Source organism: Chelonoidis abingdonii, chromosome 2, assembly GCF_003597395.2.
Source record: "Chelonoidis abingdonii isolate Lonesome George chromosome 2, CheloAbing_2.0, whole genome shotgun sequence".
Taxonomy (NCBI): domain Eukaryota; kingdom Metazoa; phylum Chordata; order Testudines; family Testudinidae; genus Chelonoidis; species Chelonoidis abingdonii.
Genome location: NC_133770.1, coordinates 161,636,538 through 161,657,746, shown reverse-complemented (window position 1 = coordinate 161,657,746; position 21,209 = coordinate 161,636,538). Strand labels below are relative to the sequence as shown.

The following is a 21,209-nucleotide window of genomic DNA, read 5'->3' as shown; positions in this document are numbered from 1 at the left end:
AGAAGGGAAGAGCAGCTAAGGCCTTGGTGAACCCGATAATACTGGCCAAGCCACGAGGGTATGCTGCTCTCATAGGTAGGCGGACCCGAGCAGCTGAAAAGGAGGCCACCCAGGAGGGAGAAGCTCCTGAGTCTGACCCCCACCCTAATGCTTCTGAACCAGTAGAAGCAACAGATACTGGGCCCCTAGATCTTGGTCAGATTAGCCCTGGAAGAGGAAATTTTGGACGGGACCAGGCTGAAGACCCAAGGTATGACAACACTGGAAAGCAGGTGACTGAAATAGATGGGGTCCCCGTGGAAGGGAGAACACAGGGACCAGGACCCTACTTCATAATGAAGAAGAATCTCTTATACCGAGTTGCATCAGTACAGGGGCAGAAGGTACAGCAGATCTCAGTACCTCAAAAATACCAGAACACTGTATTAGGTCTTGCACATAGTCATCTTTTTGGGAGGCACTTGGGGGTAGAGAAGACCCTGGCATGAGTCCTACGACGGTTCTTCTGGCCCGGAGTACATGAAGAAATGTGAAGGTACTGTGCATCCTGCCTGGAGTGTCAGCTGCACAGTCCCCATCCCCACCTGAGGGCACCTTTAGTAACCCTTCCCATCATAGACATCCCCTTTGAGCGAATAGCCATGGACTTAGTGGGACCCCTGGAGAAGACAGCTCGGGGCCACCAATATATACTTGGTGATTTGGACTATGCTACTCGCTACCCAGAAGCTGTCCCCCTGCAGAACAAAGCCTCTAAAACGATAGCCAAAGAGCTGGTGGGAATCTTTGCCCGAGTGGGGCTACCAAAGGAGATATTAACAGACCAAGGAACCCCATTTATGTCAAAGCTAATGAAGGACCTCTGTACGCTGCTCCATATACATACCCTGAGAACTTCAGTTTACCATCCACAGTTAGTAGAAAGGTTTAATCGAACCCTCAAGACTATGATAAGGAAGGTGGTAAGTCGGAATGGGAAGGACTGGGACACCCTACTGCCTTACCTTATGCTCGCTATCCGGGAGGTACCTCAGGCCTCAACTGAGTTTTCCCCATTCGAGTTATTATATGGACGTCACCCCCGTGGCATACTAGATATCGCCAAGGAGATTTGGGAAGAGGAACCCAATGAGGGGAGAAAAATAATAGAACATGTAATACAGATGCAAGACCAGATAGCCCGTGTCACCCCTATTGTACGGCAACATTTGGAAAAGGCACAGGAGGCCCAGAGAACCTATTACAATCGCCAGGAAAAAGTCCGACAGTTCCAACCAGGGGATCGGGTGATGGTGTTGGTACCCACGGCAGAAAGCAAGCTTCTGGCCCAATGGCAGGGGCCCTATGAGGTGGTTGAACCCATGGGGGAAGTAACCTACAAGGTGCGGCAGCCAGGACGCTGAAAACAAGAACAGATTTATCACATCAACCTTCTGAAACCCTGGCATGCACAAGAGGCATTCATAACTATCCGAAAAGACCTAACCCAGGAAAACGAGCCTTCCAAACAGGTGAGAATGTCTCCAGATTTAACACCAGACCAGAAGAATGAGGTGTCTGAGATGATCTTCCAGAACCAAGATGTGTTCTCGACAAAACCAGGTCGAACAACTGAGACATATCACCACATCGTCATGAACCCTGGGGCCAGAATAACAATGAGGCCCTATTGGGTGCCAGCGGCCGAAAGAGAGGAAATAAAAGCAGAAGTAAAAAAAATGCTGGAGTTGGAGATCATCACAGAATCCCACAGTCAGTGGTCCAGCCCAATTGTGCTGGTGCCCAAACCTGATGGCACCACAAGGTTTTGCAACGACTTCCAGCGACTAAATGAAGTATCCCAGTTCGATGCATATCCCATACCTCGCATAGATGAGCTAGTGGACCGTCTGGGGAATGCCTGGTACTTGACTACCCTAGACTTGACAAAGGGGTATTGGCAGTTTCCCCTTGCGGAAGACGCAAAGGGAAAGACTGCGTTCTCTACACCAGAGGGTCTTTTTCAATATACTGTCCTCCCTTTTGGACTACATGGGGCCCCAGCTACTTTCCAGCGCCTCATGGACAAGCTATTACGCCTGCATAACTGTTATGCTGCTGCCTACTTGGACGATGTGGTCATTCATACCCCAGACTGGGAAACACACCTAGAGAAGGTGGAGGCAGTCCTTGATACCTTCAGGCGAGCTGGCCTTACAGCAAACCCTGCCAAGTGCGCTGTAGGGTTTACAGAGGCCAAATATCTTGGCTACATTGTGGGAAAAGGTCTGGTAAAACCCCAAGTGAACAAGTTGGAGGCCATCCAAAATTGGCCCCGACCACGTCGCAAGAAACAAGTCCGGGCATTCCTAGGTGTAGTGGGGTATTACCGACGATTTATTCCCCACTTTGCCACAAGGGCAAGCCCCTTGACAGACCTAGTGAAAGCCCGTGGACCTGATCTGGTGAGATGGTCTGATGCAGCAGAGGAAGCATTCACAGACCTACGGACTCTCCTCTGCAGTAACCGTGTACTGATAGCCCCTGATTTCTCCAAGGAATTTATCCTGCAGACAGATGCATCAGAAGTAGGGTTGGGGGCCGTTCTATCACAGATGGTCAGGGAGGAGGAACACCCAATTCTCTACCTCAGTAGGAAACTCCTTCCGAGGGAACAAAAATATGCAGTGGTGAAGAGAGAGTGCCTTGCCATAAAATGGGCCATGGAAGCATTGCGCTACTACTTGCTTGGGCGCAGATTTGTCCTCGTGACCGACCATGCCCCTCTTCAATGGATGTCGCAGAACAAGGAGAAGAACACAAGGGTGACCAGATGGTTCTTATCCCTCCAACCTTTCCAGTTCCGTGTGCAACACAGAGCAGGGAGCTGTCACGGCAATGCCGATGGCTTGTCACGTGTGCACTGTCTGGCTTCCCAAGCTGCCCAACCCCTTGGTGTTGAGCAGAGGGGAGGGATATGTGACAGACCCAGGCCAGTGGGGTTCAGGAGTCTGGTAGAGGGCAAATATACTGGTCACTGGGTGAGTAGTTTTCTGTTCCCTAAGTGACCAAAGCAGGGTCTGCATTAGAGTAGTCAGGAACTTGCTAGCAGGGCCAGCTTTAGGCCGATTCAGCCGATTCCTGGGAATCGGGCCCCCCGCCTAAGAGGGCCCCGCACCTTAGGCACCTTTAAAATGTTTTTTACTTACGCTGGCTGAGGTCTGCTCTGCAGTCTTCCATGGCCCCGCTCCCCTGACCAAAGAGCCACAGGAAGCGCGGCTGCCCCGCAGCCCCTCTCTCCCGGCTGGAGCCCTGTGCCGGAGCGCGGAAAGCCGCCCCGCTCTCCAGGCTGGAGCCCCGCGCCGGAGCGTGGAAAGCCTCCCTGCAGCCCCGCTCCCCCGGTTAGAGCCCCGCACCGGAGTGCGGCAAGCTGCCCCGCGGCCCCGGCTGGATCCCCGGCCGGAGCGCGGCAAGCCCCACAGCCCCGCTCTCCAGGCTGGAGCCCAGCGCCGGAGCGCGGCAAGCCTCCCTGCAGCCCCGCTTCCCCAGTTGGAGCCCCGCGCCGGAGCGCGGCAAGCTGCCCCGTGGCCCCAGCTGGATCCCCGGCTGGAGCGCAGCAAGCCCCACAGCCCCGCTCTCCCGGCTGGAGCTCCAGGTCCTTTAAATAGCCCCCAAAGCCCTGGGATAGCGGGGCAGGGGGGTGTGCTCCGGGGGCTATTTAAAGGGCCAGGGCTCCAGCTGTCTCTGCCACCCCGTCCCTTAAATAGCTGGCCAGAGCCCCACAGCCCTCATGTATTCTTCAGGGCTCCTGTGGCTATTTAAAAGGTCCAGGGCGGGTCAAGCAGGGGAGCCCCAGGCCCTTTAAATAACCCCCAGAGCCCTGGGATAGCGGGAAGCTTGGGAGCTATTTAAAGGGCCAGGGCTCCAGCTGCCTCTGCTGCACCCTCTGCCCTGCCCACACCAGCCCTGCCCCCCCTGCCCGCAGCCAGTTCTGCACCCCTTGCCCACAGCCAGTCCCTGCCCAACCCCCTGCCCTGTCTTCAGCCACCCCCCGCCACACACCCTGTGGCCCTGCCCAAAGCCAGCCTGCCCCCCCCGCCCCCCAGCCCTGCCGGCACCAGGCCTGCACACCCTGTCCACACTGAGCCCCAACCCCCCTGCCCTGTCTCCAGCCAACCCCGCTGCACTCCCCTGCCTGAAGCCAGCCAGTTCCGCACTCCTCTCTCTCCAGCCCTCCCAACCCCTACTGCATCCCCCTGCGGCCCTGCCTGAAGCCAGTCCAAACCACACCCCCTGTTTCCAGCCAGCCCTGCACCCCCTTCCCCTGCCTGCAGCTAGACCCTACCTCCACTCAGCCCCTACCCTGCAACCAACCAGTCCCATGTCCACTGCTGCCCTGCAGTTCCCAGGGCAGTAACCCTGCAAACCTGCTTCAATGAGGGGGGCAGGGAGCAGCTGGGACCCACACATGTGCACACCCGCAGGGAGTGGCAGGGACCCACACATGTGAAATGGCAGTTATTAATAAGCAATCAACAGCATATATGATGCAATGTACATAATATATAATTGTATTATTTATATAATTATGGAAAGTAAATAATACATGGAAGAAATGAAAGGCTTTTTTTTACACTTTTTTTTTTAAGTCATCCCTGCCAGGGCCCCGCCGAAAATGTTTGCATTGGGCCCGGCACTTCCTAAAGCCCGCCCTGCTTGCTAGAACCAATTAAGGCAGACAGGCTGATTAGAACACCTGCAGCCAATCAAGGCGGGCTAATCAGGGCACCTGGGTTTTAAAAGGAGCTCTCTCCAGTCAGATGGGGAGAAGCCAGAGGAGAGGAAGTGTGTGAGGAGCTGGGAGCAAGAGGCACAAGGAGCTGAGAGTGAGGGTATGGCTACACTTGAAATTTCAAAGCATGTGGTCGGAGCGCCAGCGCTGGGAGAGAGCTTTCCCAGCACTGCATGTAAAACACATCCTCTACGGGTGTAGCGTGCAGCGCTGGGAGCCGCACTCCCAGCGCTGCCGCACTGATTACACTGAGGCTTTACAGCACTGCATCTTGCAGCGCTCAGGGGGGTGTTTTTTCACACCCTTGAGCGCTAAAGTTGCAGCACTGTAAAGTGCCAGTGTAGCCATACCCTGAGCGGGTGTGCTACTGGAGGACTAAGGAGTACAAGCGTTATCAGACACCAGGAGGAAGGTCCTGTGGTGAGGGTAAAGAAGGTGTTTGTAGGAGGCCTTGCAGAAGTAGCCCAGGGAGGTGTATCTGTCACACAGCTGTTACAAGAGGCACTATAGACAGCTGCAAATCCATAGGGCCCTGGGCTGGAACCCGGAGTAGAGGGCGGGCCCGGGTTCCCCCCAAACCTCCCAACTCCTGATCAGACACAGGAGGAGTTGATCCAGACTGTGGGGGAGAGCACTGAGGTGAGCAAATCTGCCAATAAGCGCAGGACCCACCAAGGTAGAGGAGGAACTTTGTCACACCACTTTAAATACACTTCCCTTCCAAACCATTTGTACTTGCAAGTTGGGGACAATCCTCGTCCAGCGGCAAGATCTGCCATCAATTTCAATGGGAGCAGGATTGGGTCCTATAGGAGCATCATCGCAGGGACGTGAAAGCAGAAGCAGCGGTCAGTGAACCTGATGAGTTCAGGCAGCTAAGCCAAGCCCCTGTGATGCCACTGTGCACTGTTGTGGGCCTAGTCATGGAAAAGGGCCAAGAGCAGTTCACAGTGCATTTAAAATCCTTAGCAAATTGGAACGTTGTATGCTGCGTAGTGCATCACAGCACGCAGAGTGTAAGGCCCGAAGGGACCATTAAATCACCTAATCTGACCTCGTGCGTAGCCCAGGCCACCGATCCCAGCCAGGACAGCAGGCTCAGAATCTAACCCTGGGCAGAAAGCCAAAGCCCCACTGCATGTGGCTGAAGTCCAGTGCCCTGAGTCCTGCCACCCAGGGCTGAAGCCAAAGGGTAAGTAATGTAGCTTCACTGGGGGGAGGGGGAGATGGGCCTTGAGGCCCCAGGCAATTGCCCTCCCTGCTACTCCCTAACACTGGCCCTGGCTTTTATATGCAGAAAACCAATTGTGGTGGCACCGGTGGGCCATGGAATTTTTATAGCATATTGGGGTGAGCCTCAGAAAGAAAAAGGTTGAGAATCCCTAGTCTATCCTACCCCATCAAAACATGGGGATGCACATCATGCCTACTGATTTTAAGGGAGTTGTATGGGTTTCGTAAACTCTTTGGGGCAGGAACCATCCCTCTGTTCTGTTTGTACAGTGCTGGGCACCATGGGGACCTGGTCCAGGACTCAGACTCCCAGGCGCTTATGGTGATACAAATTAGTAACAATTCAGCCCTGCATGTGTGCTGCCCTTAACAGACAATAGCAAGCTTGGAGCTCTACCTAGTGGCCACTACTTGGGCTGATCCCAGTGCTGGCCAGTGGCCAACCCTCACAAATCACGGCCTTGCACAGCATTGCAGCAGTTCCCCCCAGTGGTGCCTGAGTTCGCTCCCAGACCTAGGCCTCCCTTAATCCTTTGGACTTAGCTGGGTTTAGCCTGGGATGGGAAACATGGTGTTTTGCGTCCAGTGGAGGGGAGGGAGGAAAAGACTACAATGAGAAGGGTGGGGGATAGATGCTAAAGGAAGACTGGGAACAAGACTCTCTCTCTCTATGTGGATAGCTCCTGGCGCAATGGGGCTCTGAGCTCAGTGGGGACCTTCTTGTGTTCCCATAATCTAAATAACAATATTAACCCCTTTAAATACACTTCTCTGCCAAACCATTTGGAAACAAGACAGTATAGTTGTGAGAGGGGATGGCATCCCTCTCCCATCAGCACCACCAGCCGCTCTGTGGGAAGGTGTTCAGTGTTTGATACAGGCAGAGATCTAGTCCTTCTCAGAGGAGCATGCAGTAGAAATTCCACTGAGAACTGCAGTGAAGAAACCCTCACAACATCTCATCTTCACAGAGGTAACTCTGCTTTCTGTCTTCTGTACAGCCAGGGTTGTGTTCTGCAGGTAAAAGAGACAAGGGCAATTAGTGAATTCAAAGGTATGGACGCTGCTCAGACCTACACATAAGCATCATAAGCACTTATATATATCAAACAGTATCCTCACACACATCTTAATAAGTGAGACCACTGTTCCCGCCCATATACACACCTGCACATACTCACCATATCAAAGGTGTGATATCCAGGGTTGCTGGGAAGAGACTGCAGTTTATGGCCAGGGTAAAGGTTACAAAAGTGTCTGTACAGGCTCTATTATAGCAGCTAAAGGTTTCTACTACTCCAGCAGTTGCTAATGCATTGAGATGCATGGCACATCTTGCCAGACCCATCATGCAGCCAAGGAAGTCCTAGAGGCAGAAAGGAAAGGTAAGGATCTGTTCAAAGTGGGAGATGTGTTGCCTCTGGTCATAGCTGCTCTTGGGGTGGAGAATAACCTACAAGCACAACCCCACTGGTGTTCTGCAGATTGGGCACAACCTGGGGAGATCCAAGCCTCAGCCAAGTCAAGGAGGCTAGTCCCAATCTGGGAGCAGGACAGGGAATGTTTGCTTGTCCATTTGCCATGCTGGTACCCGCTTCCTTAGGCCTTCTGTGTGCAGCCAGCTTGCTCCCCAGGGCTCAGCTTCCAAAGGGCTTCTGACAACACGAGGTCTCAGGGTCATCGTGCAAGCCAGCCAGCAGCTGCCAGCCATGAGAGAGGCCTGAAGCGACAGGGCTTGACCTGTAGATGTCGCCCACAGACCTCCATTACACGGGTGCTGGGCCCAACTTCACATGTAGGGAGCTCCCTGCACATGTAAAGGCTGTTCATCTCTCCTTGCTCAGGCTGCTGCCAGGGCCTGGCTTTATCTCTACATACACATCTACTAGCACCACCAAGCAATTCCCCTGCCCTGCTCCCTCTGCACAATACAGTCCCCCTCCCCTCAGCACACCAGTCACCCTACAGTGATTTCCCTGCTGTTAACCTGGCTGAACACTGGGGCTCAGCAGCACCTCTGGCTGCTCAAACACCCTCTCCAGTGGGCAGAGTCCATCCTTGTGTATCAGTCCTGCATGGAGAAGCATGTTGCACAGGTACTGGCCTTGTGTCAGAACAAGCTGGTGGGTTCTTATGGGGCCAAGTGTGTACCTCACACGTGTGCAGGTGAAACCCCTGCTGCAGCTGGCACCGCTTAGCCTGGGTGGCTCCAGCAGGCAAGTCCAGGAGCGAGTGCGCTGAGGGAGAACTCCGAGGCTGAGAGCATTGGTGGGGCCCAGTGTGTGTACAGGGGACGCTTTCCCCAGCTCTGTGCTAGCTCTAGGGATAGAGGGTGTTCCGCTCCAGGGTTGTCAGGCCAGCACATCTCAGCAGCATGAAATTCACCTTGTGAGAAGGGCTGCTAGAAAACTGTGAGCGGAGCCAGATGTGCAAAAGAGTGCAGCCCCCTGCAGCTCTGACGGCTCCTTGCTGAGGGTTCACACAGTCCAAATCAGACTCTTATGAACTCACCAGTCCCATTCCAGACCAGGCCCCTGAGTGACACAGATTCACGGGGCAGAGACTGTGCTTCCCATGCTCAGTGCATTTGCTGAAATGAGTGCCAGGCATCTGAGGGACTTCCCCCTGTGGTGGGGAGGGATGGCTAGATTCCTAGATGGAGAACTCACAGGGGCACAGCACTCCTCCCTGTATTTCCTCTGACACTGGAGAAGCATGCTCTCCCCATCCCAGCCCAGGGGGCTAGATGTGAGCCCAGGTCAGTAGCCATTTACACCTGTGAAAAGTGAGTGTGAGACTCCAGCCCACCAGAACTGCCCCTCACACCACCAGCAGCATTTTGCACCCTGTTTGCATGGAGGCAGGGGGAGAATCTCTTGTGATGCTCTGATCCTGGGAATGGCTGGAGCGAGGGTTTTGGTTCACGCCTGTCTGTGGAGACCCCAATGCAAGCCCCTATTAAAAGCAACCAACAGACCGCTAAGGAGGCTTCCCAGTTTCCTTCTCAGCAAGCAGCTGCTTTAGGGTCTATCCCATGGCACTCAAGCCCTGCCACTCATCGACCAGCCCTGGGATCACAGCAGGGGATGAGTCTCCCAGTCCTTCTCCCTCCCCAGTAAACATACCAAGGGTCGGAGCAGAGAGGGGGCAGCATTTCCTAGCTGTCCTGATCGCTCCTCAGGCAGCTGGAAGCCCTGCAGCCTGGGGTTGCCCTTTTCTCTGGGCTTAGCTGCAAGAAGCCGCATCCAAAGGAGTGGGCGAGGGGACTGGACCATGGCAGGGGGCTCCCCGGGGCCTCGCAGCTCAGAGATCAGCTCATAGCAGGGGGGTATAAAACGCCCCCCTCCCCGCTGCCGCCCTATAGAAACCTGCCACTTAAAGGGGGCAGCGCACAGCAGCGGGTCCTCCCGGGTCCGGTCCCCGGTGCCCACGCGGGGGCGGGGTATGACGGCCCCACGCCGTGTCGCGATGCTGCGGGATGCCGGGCATTCCCAGCCCCGGGCGGGCGGGGATCCCAGCGCAGCGGCGAGGGGTGCCCAGAGGCCCCGCGGAGGGCGCTCCCTGCCCGGTGAGCGGCGATGCAAGAGCATCTCCGGGAGCCGCTTCTCCCCCACCCCGGGCTGGCCCGGCTCCTAGCAGGGCTGCGAGCAAACTCTGCAGGCTGGAGGGGCTGAGCTCCCGGCCTGAACCCGCCCCCACCGGCTCTCATTTCCCTAAAAAAAAAGGAGAGCGAGAGCGAGGGGGGAAAACCCTCCCATCTCCTTCCCCCTCCTTCCCGCTCCGCTTTTCCCTTCGGTCCCGAGGCGCGTCTGCCCGGGACTCGCCAGCCAGCATGTCCGGGGCCAGGGCGTGCTGGCTGCTCCTGTCCTTCGCGGTGCTGGGACGAGCCCTGGACTTCCCCGATTACACCTATGAGCTGGAGGAAGAGGAAGACACTGAGCCCATTGACTATAAGGATCCTTGCAAAGCTGGTAGGGCCAAAGGGATCCCCGGCCCCCAAGCCCCTGTGCAACCGCGTCCTTTGGTGGGCGGCTCGGGGGTTGTGTGGGGGCAGCGAGGCCATGGAAGGACAGGGGCTGGGTGAGCCTGGGTCATGCAGACTGCCTGGCTGGCCGGGCAGCTGCAGACAAAAGGAAGGGGACGTGGGGGGTGTTTCACGGACACTTTCAAAGTTGCTGCTGGGGCTGGGAGGGAGCAGAGCCCAGGCAGACACAGCCTCGGGCAGGGAAAAGCTCCAGGGCTGGAGACTTGAGTTTTCTGGGTTGTTGCCCCCACCTCCACTTTGTACTGCAGGAAATGAATACCACCCTGCCCCCCTCCCCCGGAGTTTTTCCTCCCCCTCTCTCCAGGGGAGTTTTGGGTTTCTTTGTGGGGAGGGTTTGGGTCTGGCTGGGGGAGGGGGGGAGGGGGGGGCTCAGCATACCTCTTGTAAGGGAGACGGGGAAGGAAGTTGCCACGAGGTTACGCTGGGGGGATCCATCCATCTGTTTATACTTCGGACGTGGAAGAGGCTCGGGGGGCGGGGGGCTCTCCCGCTTCCCAGGAGGAGCTGTCAAAGCAGGCTAACTCCTCCAGCCCGGATCGCCCCCATGTCCCCGGCACATCTGGCCCACTAGTAGCTAAGGCTTTTTGGCTAAGGTCTCTGAAGGTCTCCTCCCGTTTACACCGGTTTCACTCCTGTCTCACTCCGGTGTGAAGGGGGGCGGGAATCCTGCTCCAAAACCCAGTAAGCGAGAGGAGAATCGGGACCCAAAGAGTTTGCAAAACTTTTTGTTCTTTCCTTCTCCCTGAACCGAAACAACAGCGGAAAAGCCTGGTGGTGTTAAGGGTGGGGATTGGATTAAGATTGATAAAGAGGGATTTTGGATAGGAGGAGTGTTATCTCAGTTAGTGATTATGACATGTTATTTGATCAGAGACTTAGCTCTGTTCCTGGTTCTGCCACTAGCCTGCTGCCTGTCCTTGGGCATGTCACTTCACTGCTGGTGCCTCAGTTTCCCCATATGTAAAATGGGGATAATGAGGATGGTCTTTTGTAAAGTGCTTTGAGATCTGATGAGGAAAAGAGCCCTACAAAGCCTCAGTAGTAATATTATCTCACTCTTTATTATTATTAATCAGTCTAGCATGATGCTTTGCCAACCAACAGAGAAAGAGTTTAAAATCTAAACCCACAATGGTATCCTTATGGGTGCTGGGGGTCCCCTGGAGCAGATTGGATTGTGAGAGTAGGGCCTGAATGTGTGTGTGTATCACTGTGATCATACAAAGCACCCTGTAATTGTGGTTATTATTGTACTAGAATGATGTTTATTATCTTCCTTGAGCAAGCCAGGCCAGGAGATGGCTAGGGGGTTGGTATTTAAATTACAGCAGCACCTACAGCCCTCAGCTGAGATCAGGGCTCCATTGTGCCAGGTGCTGTACTGAATGAGAGATGCTCCCTGCCTCTAAAGAGCCTGCAATTGAAATAGACAAGAGTGATGAAAGGTAGGAGGGGAAACTGAGGCCCAGAGAGCAGCCATGAGTTGCCCAAGGTCACACAGTAGGTCAGATCTTGCAGAGCCTAACCTTGTGCTCTGGACATAGGAACCAGTTGTCCCTTTAAATCTGCTCTGTTCAGCCTCCACTTCATCACCTTGTACATGTGCGTAGGAGGGGGGGTTTAATTGTTGATTAAATTAATGGAGGTCAGTCTGCACAAGAGGTAGGTCCAGAGGAGTTCCTTTTGATTGTGCTTGCTGGTCCATTGTGTGGTGAGAGACATGTGGAGCGGCATGCTGGAGCCCTGCCCCCCACCTTTATTGGCTCCATATGTGACTAATTGAGTTATTACCATTTATATGGTGGCTGTGTCCGGAGGCCCCAATCTGAATCAGGCTCCATTAGACACTATACAAACACAGGCCCTGTCCTGAAGAGTTCATCGCTCGATTAGCTTCAAGTGTAACTCAGGATCCGGGGGTCAGATGGAGCTTGCCCATTGCTTCCTACAGGACAGGGAAGCAGTTCCTCTGCTAAGATTGGCCTGGCCAACTACATATCCCACAAGGCTCTGGGAGAGTCTGTGTGTTTTTGTTTTTTGTTCTCTCTCAAGGCACCAGCTGCAGTAAGTTTCCTAGGACTTTAAGAGCAACCGGAAACAGCTGACTCCTTGGCACTTGGAATTATTCTGTGGCTCCCTTAAAATCCACATGGAGAAGGAGCAGTGGGAATAGCCAAGACATGGATTTGGTTTTCACTGCACAGCTCATGCCACGGGTGTCCTGAGGCCACCCTAACATTCCCCTTGCCATCTCTCTCTGCTGCAGAACTTCCCTCCACCCCCACCCCAGGGTGGTGCTGGCCCAGACCCTGCTGTGGTGCCAATAGGCGTTTTCCTGAGAAATGCAGCCAGGCTTGTGGTCCTGCCAGCTTTGGCATCAAAGCTCCCACATCACAGCTGTGCCCACTCCCTAGATGGAAACAGTGGCCCCGGTCCTGCAGTCCATCTCCTTACCTCCTGTCAAAATAAACCTCCCTGGCTCTGATCCAAAGCCATGGCATCTGCTGCTTCCTTAGCTGTTCAGTATCAGAGGGGTAGCCGGATTAGTCTGTATCCACAAAAACAACGAGGAGTGCGGTGGCACCTTAAAGACTAACAGATGTATTTGGGCATCAGCTTTTGTGGGTAAAACCCTCATTTTTTCAGATGCATGGAGTGAAAATTACAGATATGGGCATAAATACACTGGCACCTGTAGAGAGGGGAGTTACCTTACAAGTGGAAAACCAGTTGACAAGGCCAATTCAGTCAGTTAGCAGTCCAGACTCCACAGCGCTGAGGGGCCCCTTGGTAAATGCCACGACCAGTGAGCTGCATGGGAGTCTGTGTGTGCTGTGGGTTCTGTCCTAAGCAACAGGATCCCCTGCAGCACTCAGACTAACACTCCCTCGATTTCAATCCCGGGGGCCGGCAGCACTAGGAGAGGAGCCCTTAGCTGTGGCATTCACTCTCCCTGTTGGGCAGGGAGAACAGTGTCCATCTATTCTTTTTTTACTGTGTATAGGTTCTCATCCACCCTCAACACTGTCCTATCCAAAGTACCTTCCAGCTGGGCATTAAGTGGCATCCTCACATGTGGATTGTTCCCTCCCCTGCGGCAGTGTGCAGTGTCTTGTTTGTGCAGTGAGGTGTCTTGTTTTAGTAGGGCTTTGTTTAATTTTTGTATATCTCTGTACGTGCTGCTCTGTACAATTGCTGTATTTATAGGGTGGCTTGCCCATGGGATTAGCAAGTCCTGTGGGGGGGCCATCTGCTGCCACCGAGTCAATCTTTTGTGACAGAGTCCGTTTATAAGTCAACTAAATATCGCTTTGTTTCCAGTTGAACATGGTGGGCTAGAGGAATAAGCAGGAGTTTGGCAGTCAGGACTCCTGGATTCTCTTTCCAAGTCTGGGATGGAAGTGTGAACTTGTGGCTGGAATGAGTGGGCGGAACTGGCAGTCGGGGCTCTTTGGTGCTATCCCTGAGAGGGAAGTGTGGTCTAATGGCTAGAGCATAGGGGTCTGGATTCTGCTCCCAGTTCTCCTACTGACTAGCTGTGTGCAGCCGTGGGCAAACCCCTTTGCAGCTATGTGCCTCAGTTTACCCAGCTGTGAAATTGGGATATTGATACTGACCGACCTTACTGGTTTATTGTGCACATGGCTGCGTTAACATTTGTAACAGAGCTTTGAACACACAACGCCATATTAAGTGCTAACCAGATAGTGTTGGTGCTTCCATTGTCCTTGGGAGAGTAATATACAGTTGTTGAGCTCTTCGGCAATGAAAACAAACTCCCGGGTATCTCCTGAGCCATTAGAGAGGGACAGTAGCTGTGGGTTTGGCCCTGTGTGACTAGTTCCTATCAGCCTGATGTTCTGCTGAAGTAACCCCGCCTCTGTAATGTGACATCTTTAGGGGCAAAGCTGAAAAACATGGGTCCAGATTTTGGACTCCTCCCCCTCTTCCCGGAGTCAGGGCTGATTTGAATCTTCCCATTCTGAAGTGTAGCGGCGTTCTGTTCCAGGAGTTTAGTCTGGACCCTTCGCTAGTCAAAATGTCCTTCCAATATGACAGGGTGTGATAACATTTCGTGGTGCCTGATTTCTGGATCTCTGAGCATCCAGGATAGCAAAGTGTGTGGGATACTTGATCACCGGGAATGTGATAGGGATTATGCCCCAAATAACTGGGATAGTTAGTGAACTCCACCATCTGCCTATGCAAGAACGTCCCAGATCATACCTTGGGTATCTTGGCCATACGCATCTGGTTGCAGGGGAGTGGGGTTTGACCTAAATTCCAGTTTCCATGTTGAGTCAACTGAAGTCACTTGTTACAGTTGTATTTCTCATCATGATTGTCATAGCTTTCCTACTCAGATCTGAACCTTAGAGTTCAGAAAATAAGATGCTAGCATGAAACCTCCAAGCTTAATTACCAGCTTAGATCTGATAGCGCTGCCACCAGCCAGAAATTCCAGTGTCTGGCTCACACTGGTCTCCCCAAAACCTTCCCTGGGGGACCCCAAGACTCAGATGCCCTGAGTCTCACAACAAAGGGAAATAACCACGTGTACACACGTGTATTGCCTTGGAGAACACTTTGCAAATCTCCATTACTTGCTTGAGCACAATGGGGTGCAGCTCTGATGAGTGCAGGATTTTGTGGTGCCTCCAGGGCCAGATTCTGGCAGCCTCATGAAGGGGGAGTAGGCCTTTACCCTGCAAACTGACCCAGCAGGACGGCCAGAGAAATGAGGGACTCCTACTCAACGGCAGCTAGAGCTGATGGCAGGATCAGGCCCCAAGCCATGCATCACTTTATCAGATGAACCCCAAGTGTTATCAGCAAAAGCTGAACCGCTGCCTGGTCTCAGATGGGCCTGGGGCCTGCCCTGTGTGGGCAGCCCCGTGCCTGGCAACGTGGAAGCACAGAAAGAGGAGCTGGTCGGGTGAGGATAGGTTTGGGGATCTCCTGCCATTCCAGGTGTTGTCTAGATGGCTTCTGGATTCCAATGGCCTTTTACTGCCAACCCGCACTGCTCCTGAGTCAAAGGGCTGCAGGCCAGTTGGCTCCAGNCCGAGAGAGCACAGAGACACAGACAAAGGACACACACCCAAAAATTACCTCCCTGAGCTTTGAAAAATCCGGTTTTCTGATTGGTCCTCTGATCAGGTGTTTGGTTCCCTTTGTTAACCCTTTACAGGTAAAAGAAACATTAACCCTTAGCTATCTGTTTATGACAATGATGCACAGACCTATTCCAACCGTTGTCATTTATTCATCCAGGGTGAAGTGAGCCCACTGAGCAGAAGCCAGTATGAGGCTTTTGTTTGGAGATTTAAAGCGCTGCATAGGCCTTGTGAATTTCACAGCTTGACATTTGGATCTCCTCTATCAGTGCATTGTTTGCAGATTTAAAGCAGTGCATAGACCTTGTGAATTTCACACCATGACATTTGGATTTTGTTTTAGTGTATGGGCATAGCTCATTTCACACTGCAGTGTCCTCTAACTAGACATTGGTCAGGGGTGGTCTTGGACTTACTCCTGCCTCAGTGTGGGTTGTGGAGTGAAGACCTTGTGAGGTCTCTTCCAGCCCTACATTGCTATGATTCTATAATAAACGGAACTGGGGAGGGGTCAGCTCTCATCCTGCAGCTTTGGGAGGGCATGATGGTGGCAATGTGGTTAATAATAGGTAAGCTTTAGTTGCGTGCTGAATTTTGATCACTAAGGTTTTAATCCTGGGGCGAGCTGGCGGGATTTCCCATGGTGAAGCACAGGGCTGCATGCCTGGCTTGGCTGCACCTCCCATCTGCCCTTCTGAACGCGCTGCCAGCAGCTTGGGAAATCCTCCTGCTGTTAATTCATGCCAGTGGGTCATGTCGAAAGGGATGCAGGACTTCCCACGGCTTATCAACCAGCGCTGCTGCTGGGCAAGAACAGGGAGCACATGCAATGCACTTGGACAGGAAGGATGCTTCAGCCTGCTAGAGACAGAATGGGACAGAAACTCCCTGCAGATTTCTCTCTCCTCTCTGGCAGAGGGAAAGGAGAGAACAAAGCATCCAGCAGGCAGCACAAGCAGAAGGGGAGAGATCGGCAAGAGAAACTAGATTGGAAAGATTTGAAGGGGCTTTAATTTGTGGGTGAAAGAACTGTTTGAATGGAAGAGGAAAGGACCAGTTATCTCCAGGGGTTGATCTGCCTGAGGACTGCATTTCTTACCTGCTTTTATCTTTAAGGCAACACCTAGAATCATACTAGGCATTGCTTGGAGGTTTCCAGTCCAAGCAGTGACCCAGCCTGGCCCTTTGAAGATGTGATACTATCACAGCTTGAGACAAGGCCGCAGCACCTCTCTGACTACTGAGCAAATGGATTGAGAGGCCTCGGGCAGCACTGACTCATTATGAGGTCCCCTGGGGTCAGTCATACGCAAACAGTTTCCGGGGCTGGGAGAGGAGGGCCTGAGCGCAGGCAGCACCATAGGCTGGAAGAAGGAGGCACTTGGGGAAGAAAAGAAAATGTCCTCTTTCCCCGAACCTGGGCTGGTGGTCTAGAGAGACTGACAGTAACTCTGGCATGTGTCCTTCCCCACAGAGAGGAAATCCCTGATGAGGCAGTCACAGTTAGTATCTGGGGCTGCAGTCCAGGGTCCAATCTGAGGGTGAGAGAATTGTGTGATTCCACCCAAAGAGAGGTGACGGCCCGAGGCCTGAGAGGGGATGCCCTTGGAGAGGCCAGAAGGGGTCCGAGGTGCAGTTAGTCTGGTAACTGTGACACAACACCCCTGCGAGGCAGGCAATTGCTCTTCTCCCCATTTCACAGAGGTGGGGAACTGAGGCACCAAGAGACTCAGGCCTGGTCGACATTTAAAAGTTTTTCTGGCATCGAATCATAGAACTGGAAGGGACCTCGAGAGGTCATCTAGTCCAGTCCCCTGCACTCATGGCAGGACTAATTATCTAGACCATTCCTGACAGGTGTTTGTCTAATCTGCTCTTAAATATCTCCAATGATGGAGATTCCACCACCTCCCTCGGCAACTTATTCTGGTGCTTAACCACCCTGACAGTTAGGAATTTTTTCCTAATGTCCAACCTGAACCTCCCTTGCTGCAATTTAAGCCCACTGCTTCTTGTCTTATCCTCAGAGGTTAAGGAAAAACATTTTTTCTTCCTCCTCCTTGTAACAACCTTTTATGTACTTGAAAACTGTTATCAAGTCCCCTCTCAGTCTTCTCTTTTCCAGACTAAACAAACCCAATTTTTAAAATCTTCCCTCATAGGTCATGTTATCTAGATCTTTAGTCGTTGTTGCTCTTCTCTGGACTCTCTCCAATTTGTCCACAGCCTTCCTGAAATGTGGTGCCCAGAACTGGACACAGTACTCCAGTTGAGACCTAATCAGCACGGAAGAATTACTTCTCATGTTTTGCTTACAACACTCCTGTCAATACATCCCAGAATGATGTTCGCTTTTTTTGCAAGAGCATTACACTATTGACTCATGTTTAGCTTGTGACCCACTATGACCCCCAGATCCCTTTCCACAGTACTCCTTCCCAGGCAATCATTTCCCATTTTGTATGTGTGCAACTGACTGTTCCTTCCTGAGTGGAGGACTTTGCATTTGCCCTTATTGAATTTCATCCTATTTACTTCAGACCATTTCTCCAGTTTGTCCAGATCATTTTGAATTTTAATCCTAACCTGCAAAGCACTTGCCACCTCTTCCAGCTTGGTATTGTCCGTAAACTTTATAAGTGTACTCTCTATGCCGTTTTCTAAATCATTGCTGAAGACATTGAACAGAACCAGAACCAGAACCGATCCCTGCAGGACCTCACTCGTTATGCCCTTCCAGCATGACTGTGAACAGGGCCGGCTCCAGCGTTTTTGCTGCTCCAAGTGGTGAAAAAAAATTGAGCCGTGAATAGCGGCACTTCGGCGGCAGCTCTACACCCCACCGCTTCATTCTTTGGCAGCAATTCGGCGGCAGGTCCTTCCCTCCGAGAGGGACCAAGGGACTTGCTGCTGAAGAGCTGGACGTGCCACCCCTTTCCATTGACCGCCCCAAGCACCTGCTTGCTGTGCTGGTGCCTGGAGCCGGCCCTGACTGTGAACCACTGATAACTACTCTCTGGGAATGGTTTTCTAATCAGTTTTGCACCCACCTTATAGTAGCTCCATCTAGGTTGCATTTCCCTAGTGTGTTTATGAGAAGGTCATGCAAGACAATATCAAAAGCTTTACTAAAAACAAAATATACCATGTCTACCACTTCCCCCCCATCCACAAGGCTTGTTATTCTGTCAAAGAAAACTATCACCTTGTTTTGACATGATTTGTTTTTGATAAATCCATACTGACTGTTACTTATCACCTCATTATCTTCTAGATGTTTGCAAATTGAATGCTTAATTATTTGCTCCATTATCTTTCCGGGTACAGAAGTTAAGTGGACTAGTCGGTAATTCCCAGGGTTGTCCTTATTTCCCTTTTTATAGATGGGCACTATATTTGCCCTTTTCCTGTCTTCTGGAATCTCTCCCATCTTCCATGACTTCTCAAGGATAATTGCTAATGGCTCAGATATCTCCTCTGACAGTTCCTTAAGTATTCTAGGATGCATTTCATCAAGCCCTGGTGACCTGAAGACTTCTAATTTGTTCAAGTAATTTTTAACTTGTTCTTTCTCTATTTTAGCCTCTTCTGATCCTACCTCATTGGCATTCACTGTGTTGAACATCCAATCACCACCAACCTTCTTGGTGTAAACCGAAACAAAAGTCATTAAGCACCTCGGCCATTTCACGTTTTCTTTGTTATTTTTTCCCCCTCATTGAATAACAGGCCTACCCTGTTCCTGGTCTTCCTCTTGCTTCTAATGTATTTGTAGTATGTTTTCCTGTTACCCTTTATGTCTCTAGCTAGTTTGATCTCATTTTGTACCTTGGCCTTTCTAATTTTGTCCCTGCATACTTGTATTATTTGTTTCTATTCATCCTTTGTAATTTGACCTAGTTTCCACTTTTTGTAGGACACATTTTTGATTTTTAGATCATTGAAGATCTCCTGGTTAAGCCAGGTTGGTCTTTTGCCATACTTCCTATCTTAGCTACGCTGGTCAAGTGTGTGATGTGGTGTGATCCATGACCAGCAAAGTTGTGCTGGCAAATGGTTCCTTAGTGGTTACAGCAGAAGACTTGGGAGTCAGGACTTCTGGGTTCTATTCCCAGATTTAGAGGGAGTTGTCATAAGCATAATTCCTAATTCTGAACCTTAGAGTCCAAAATGTGGGTGCCTGCATGAAACCTCCAAGCTTAATTACCAGCTTGGATCTGATAGCGCTGCCACCAGCCAAAAATTTTTCCCAGTGTTTGCTCACTCTGGTCCCTCCAAAAATCTACCTGGGGGAACCCAAAGATCTCAGAGGCCCTGAGTCTTACCCACAAAGGAATAACTCCCTCCCCTTGTCTTCTCTTTACTTCCTCCCAGGCTGCGCCCTCCATGGGGTTATCCTGGAAGATTACTGACGTTAAACTCCTTGAATTGGACAGGAAACAAGAGGGCAGGATTTACCTTCCCCCCTCCTTCTTTTTTCCGACCGCCTTCCCAGTCTTTCCCTTGAAAGAGACCTGTGAATCATTGGCCACAGGGATTGTCTATCCCCTAGAGCCGTCACTTAGAAAAGAAAATCCAACAGGTTTTTAAAAAGAAAAAGCTTTTATTAAAGAAGAAAAGACTCATAAAAAATCGTCTTCTGTATCAAGAATAAGAATAGTACAGGGTCAATTGCGTAAGAGAGAAAAATATGAAAATAAACAGCCTTTATTGAAAAAGATTAAATACAATTGTAAACATCCCCACTCCGCAATACACACATGTAAATAACAAAACATGAGAGCATATTGTTTTCTACCCTTGGTGATCTCTACAACTTGACGGAAGTATTAGAATGCTTGAATGATGATAAGATCCCTCTTCAAGCCGAGAGACAGACAAAAGAGCACATCACCAAGGGCTACACAGACCCAACATTTCTCACGTGAACCCTGGTTAAAAAAGATCTGGTTTTCCTGATTGGTCCCTCTGTCAGGTGTTTGGTTTCCTTTGTTAACTTCCGTTTTAACAGGTAAAGAAACTAACCCTTAGCCTATGCTGTTGTATGACAGGAGTGTTGTCCCTCATAATTAGAGCACTGGGGGTGAGGGTGGATTGGAAGCCAGGACTCCTGGGTTTCTGTTCCCAAGCTTTCCAATAAGAGGAAAGGACTAAGAAACATGTCTTGCAGGTTTTGTCATTCTTTTCTGCCAGTGACTGGCTGTGTGACATTAGACAGGCCAACGCCACCCCTCTCTGTGCCTCAATAATCCCGATCTGCACAATGGGAGTTTAGTCAGCGTGTATCAACCCTACAAGTTCATGCAGCAAGCCAGGAACTGATCCCCCAGTAGTCATTGCTCCCCCAGTCCTGTCCCTTAACCCACAACAGTGGTTCTTTCCCGTAGGTGCCGCTTCAGCACCACACGCACCAACTGTTTCGTGCTGGTCCCTGGGTTGAGTCTCCTAAGCTGAAAGACCTGCTTACACCATCTGGAGGATCCCCTGTTTTTTCCACGCCAGCATGACCTAGATCAATGGAAGAAACTGGGGGAAAGGAATTAAAAAAAAATCCTGGTCCTGAGAATCATTCTGATCTGATAGATTCAAATGTTTTTCTTTCCAGGCAGCTCTTTCTTTAGAAGTGACTAACTTGCTGGCTGCCCATCTGTTTTTCCATAGATTGACGTTGATTTGCAGTTGAATACCCTCGAAGGAGTAGGGAGAGTGTGGTGTGTATGTGTGTCAAGTCCCCTCAGTGTCCCTTGCAGCGGTTCTGTTGTTTAATAAATATCCTTCCTTTTTGCTTGCTCCACGAAGAGGCCTTTGACATGTGTTGGGTTTTATTCCTCGCCCTGCGTCTTTGCCTGGCAAGCTGGGAAGGCATCTGTTCTGTTATCGGAGGTATGAGGAGCAGGACAAGGTAGGAAGATGAGTCCCTCCATAAAGAAGTTTCGGCACTCCCTCTCTCTTTGGGGTGACTCAGACGCATTCTCTCCCTTCATCCCAGTCTCGTGAGCATGTGTTGAGCGGAACATTTGGGTCAGACTAGTGCTCACAATTC

General features: G+C 51.6%; 1 protein-coding gene across 2 annotated transcripts in view; it reads left to right on the top strand.

Moving 5' to 3' along the window:
• Positions 1 to 9,744: 9,744 nt before the first annotated feature.
• BMP1 (bone morphogenetic protein 1) overlaps positions 9,745 to 21,209 on the top strand; it is a 94,230-nt gene continuing 82,765 nt past the window's right edge. For both annotated transcript variants that reach the window (XM_032800910.2, XM_032800909.2), the window contains exon 1: positions 9,745 to 9,975. In XM_032800910.2, the coding sequence (XP_032656801.1) occupies positions 9,837 to 9,975 (139 nt within the window). In that variant the 5' untranslated portion in view covers positions 9,745 to 9,836. The remainder of the gene's footprint in view (positions 9,976 to 21,209) is intronic.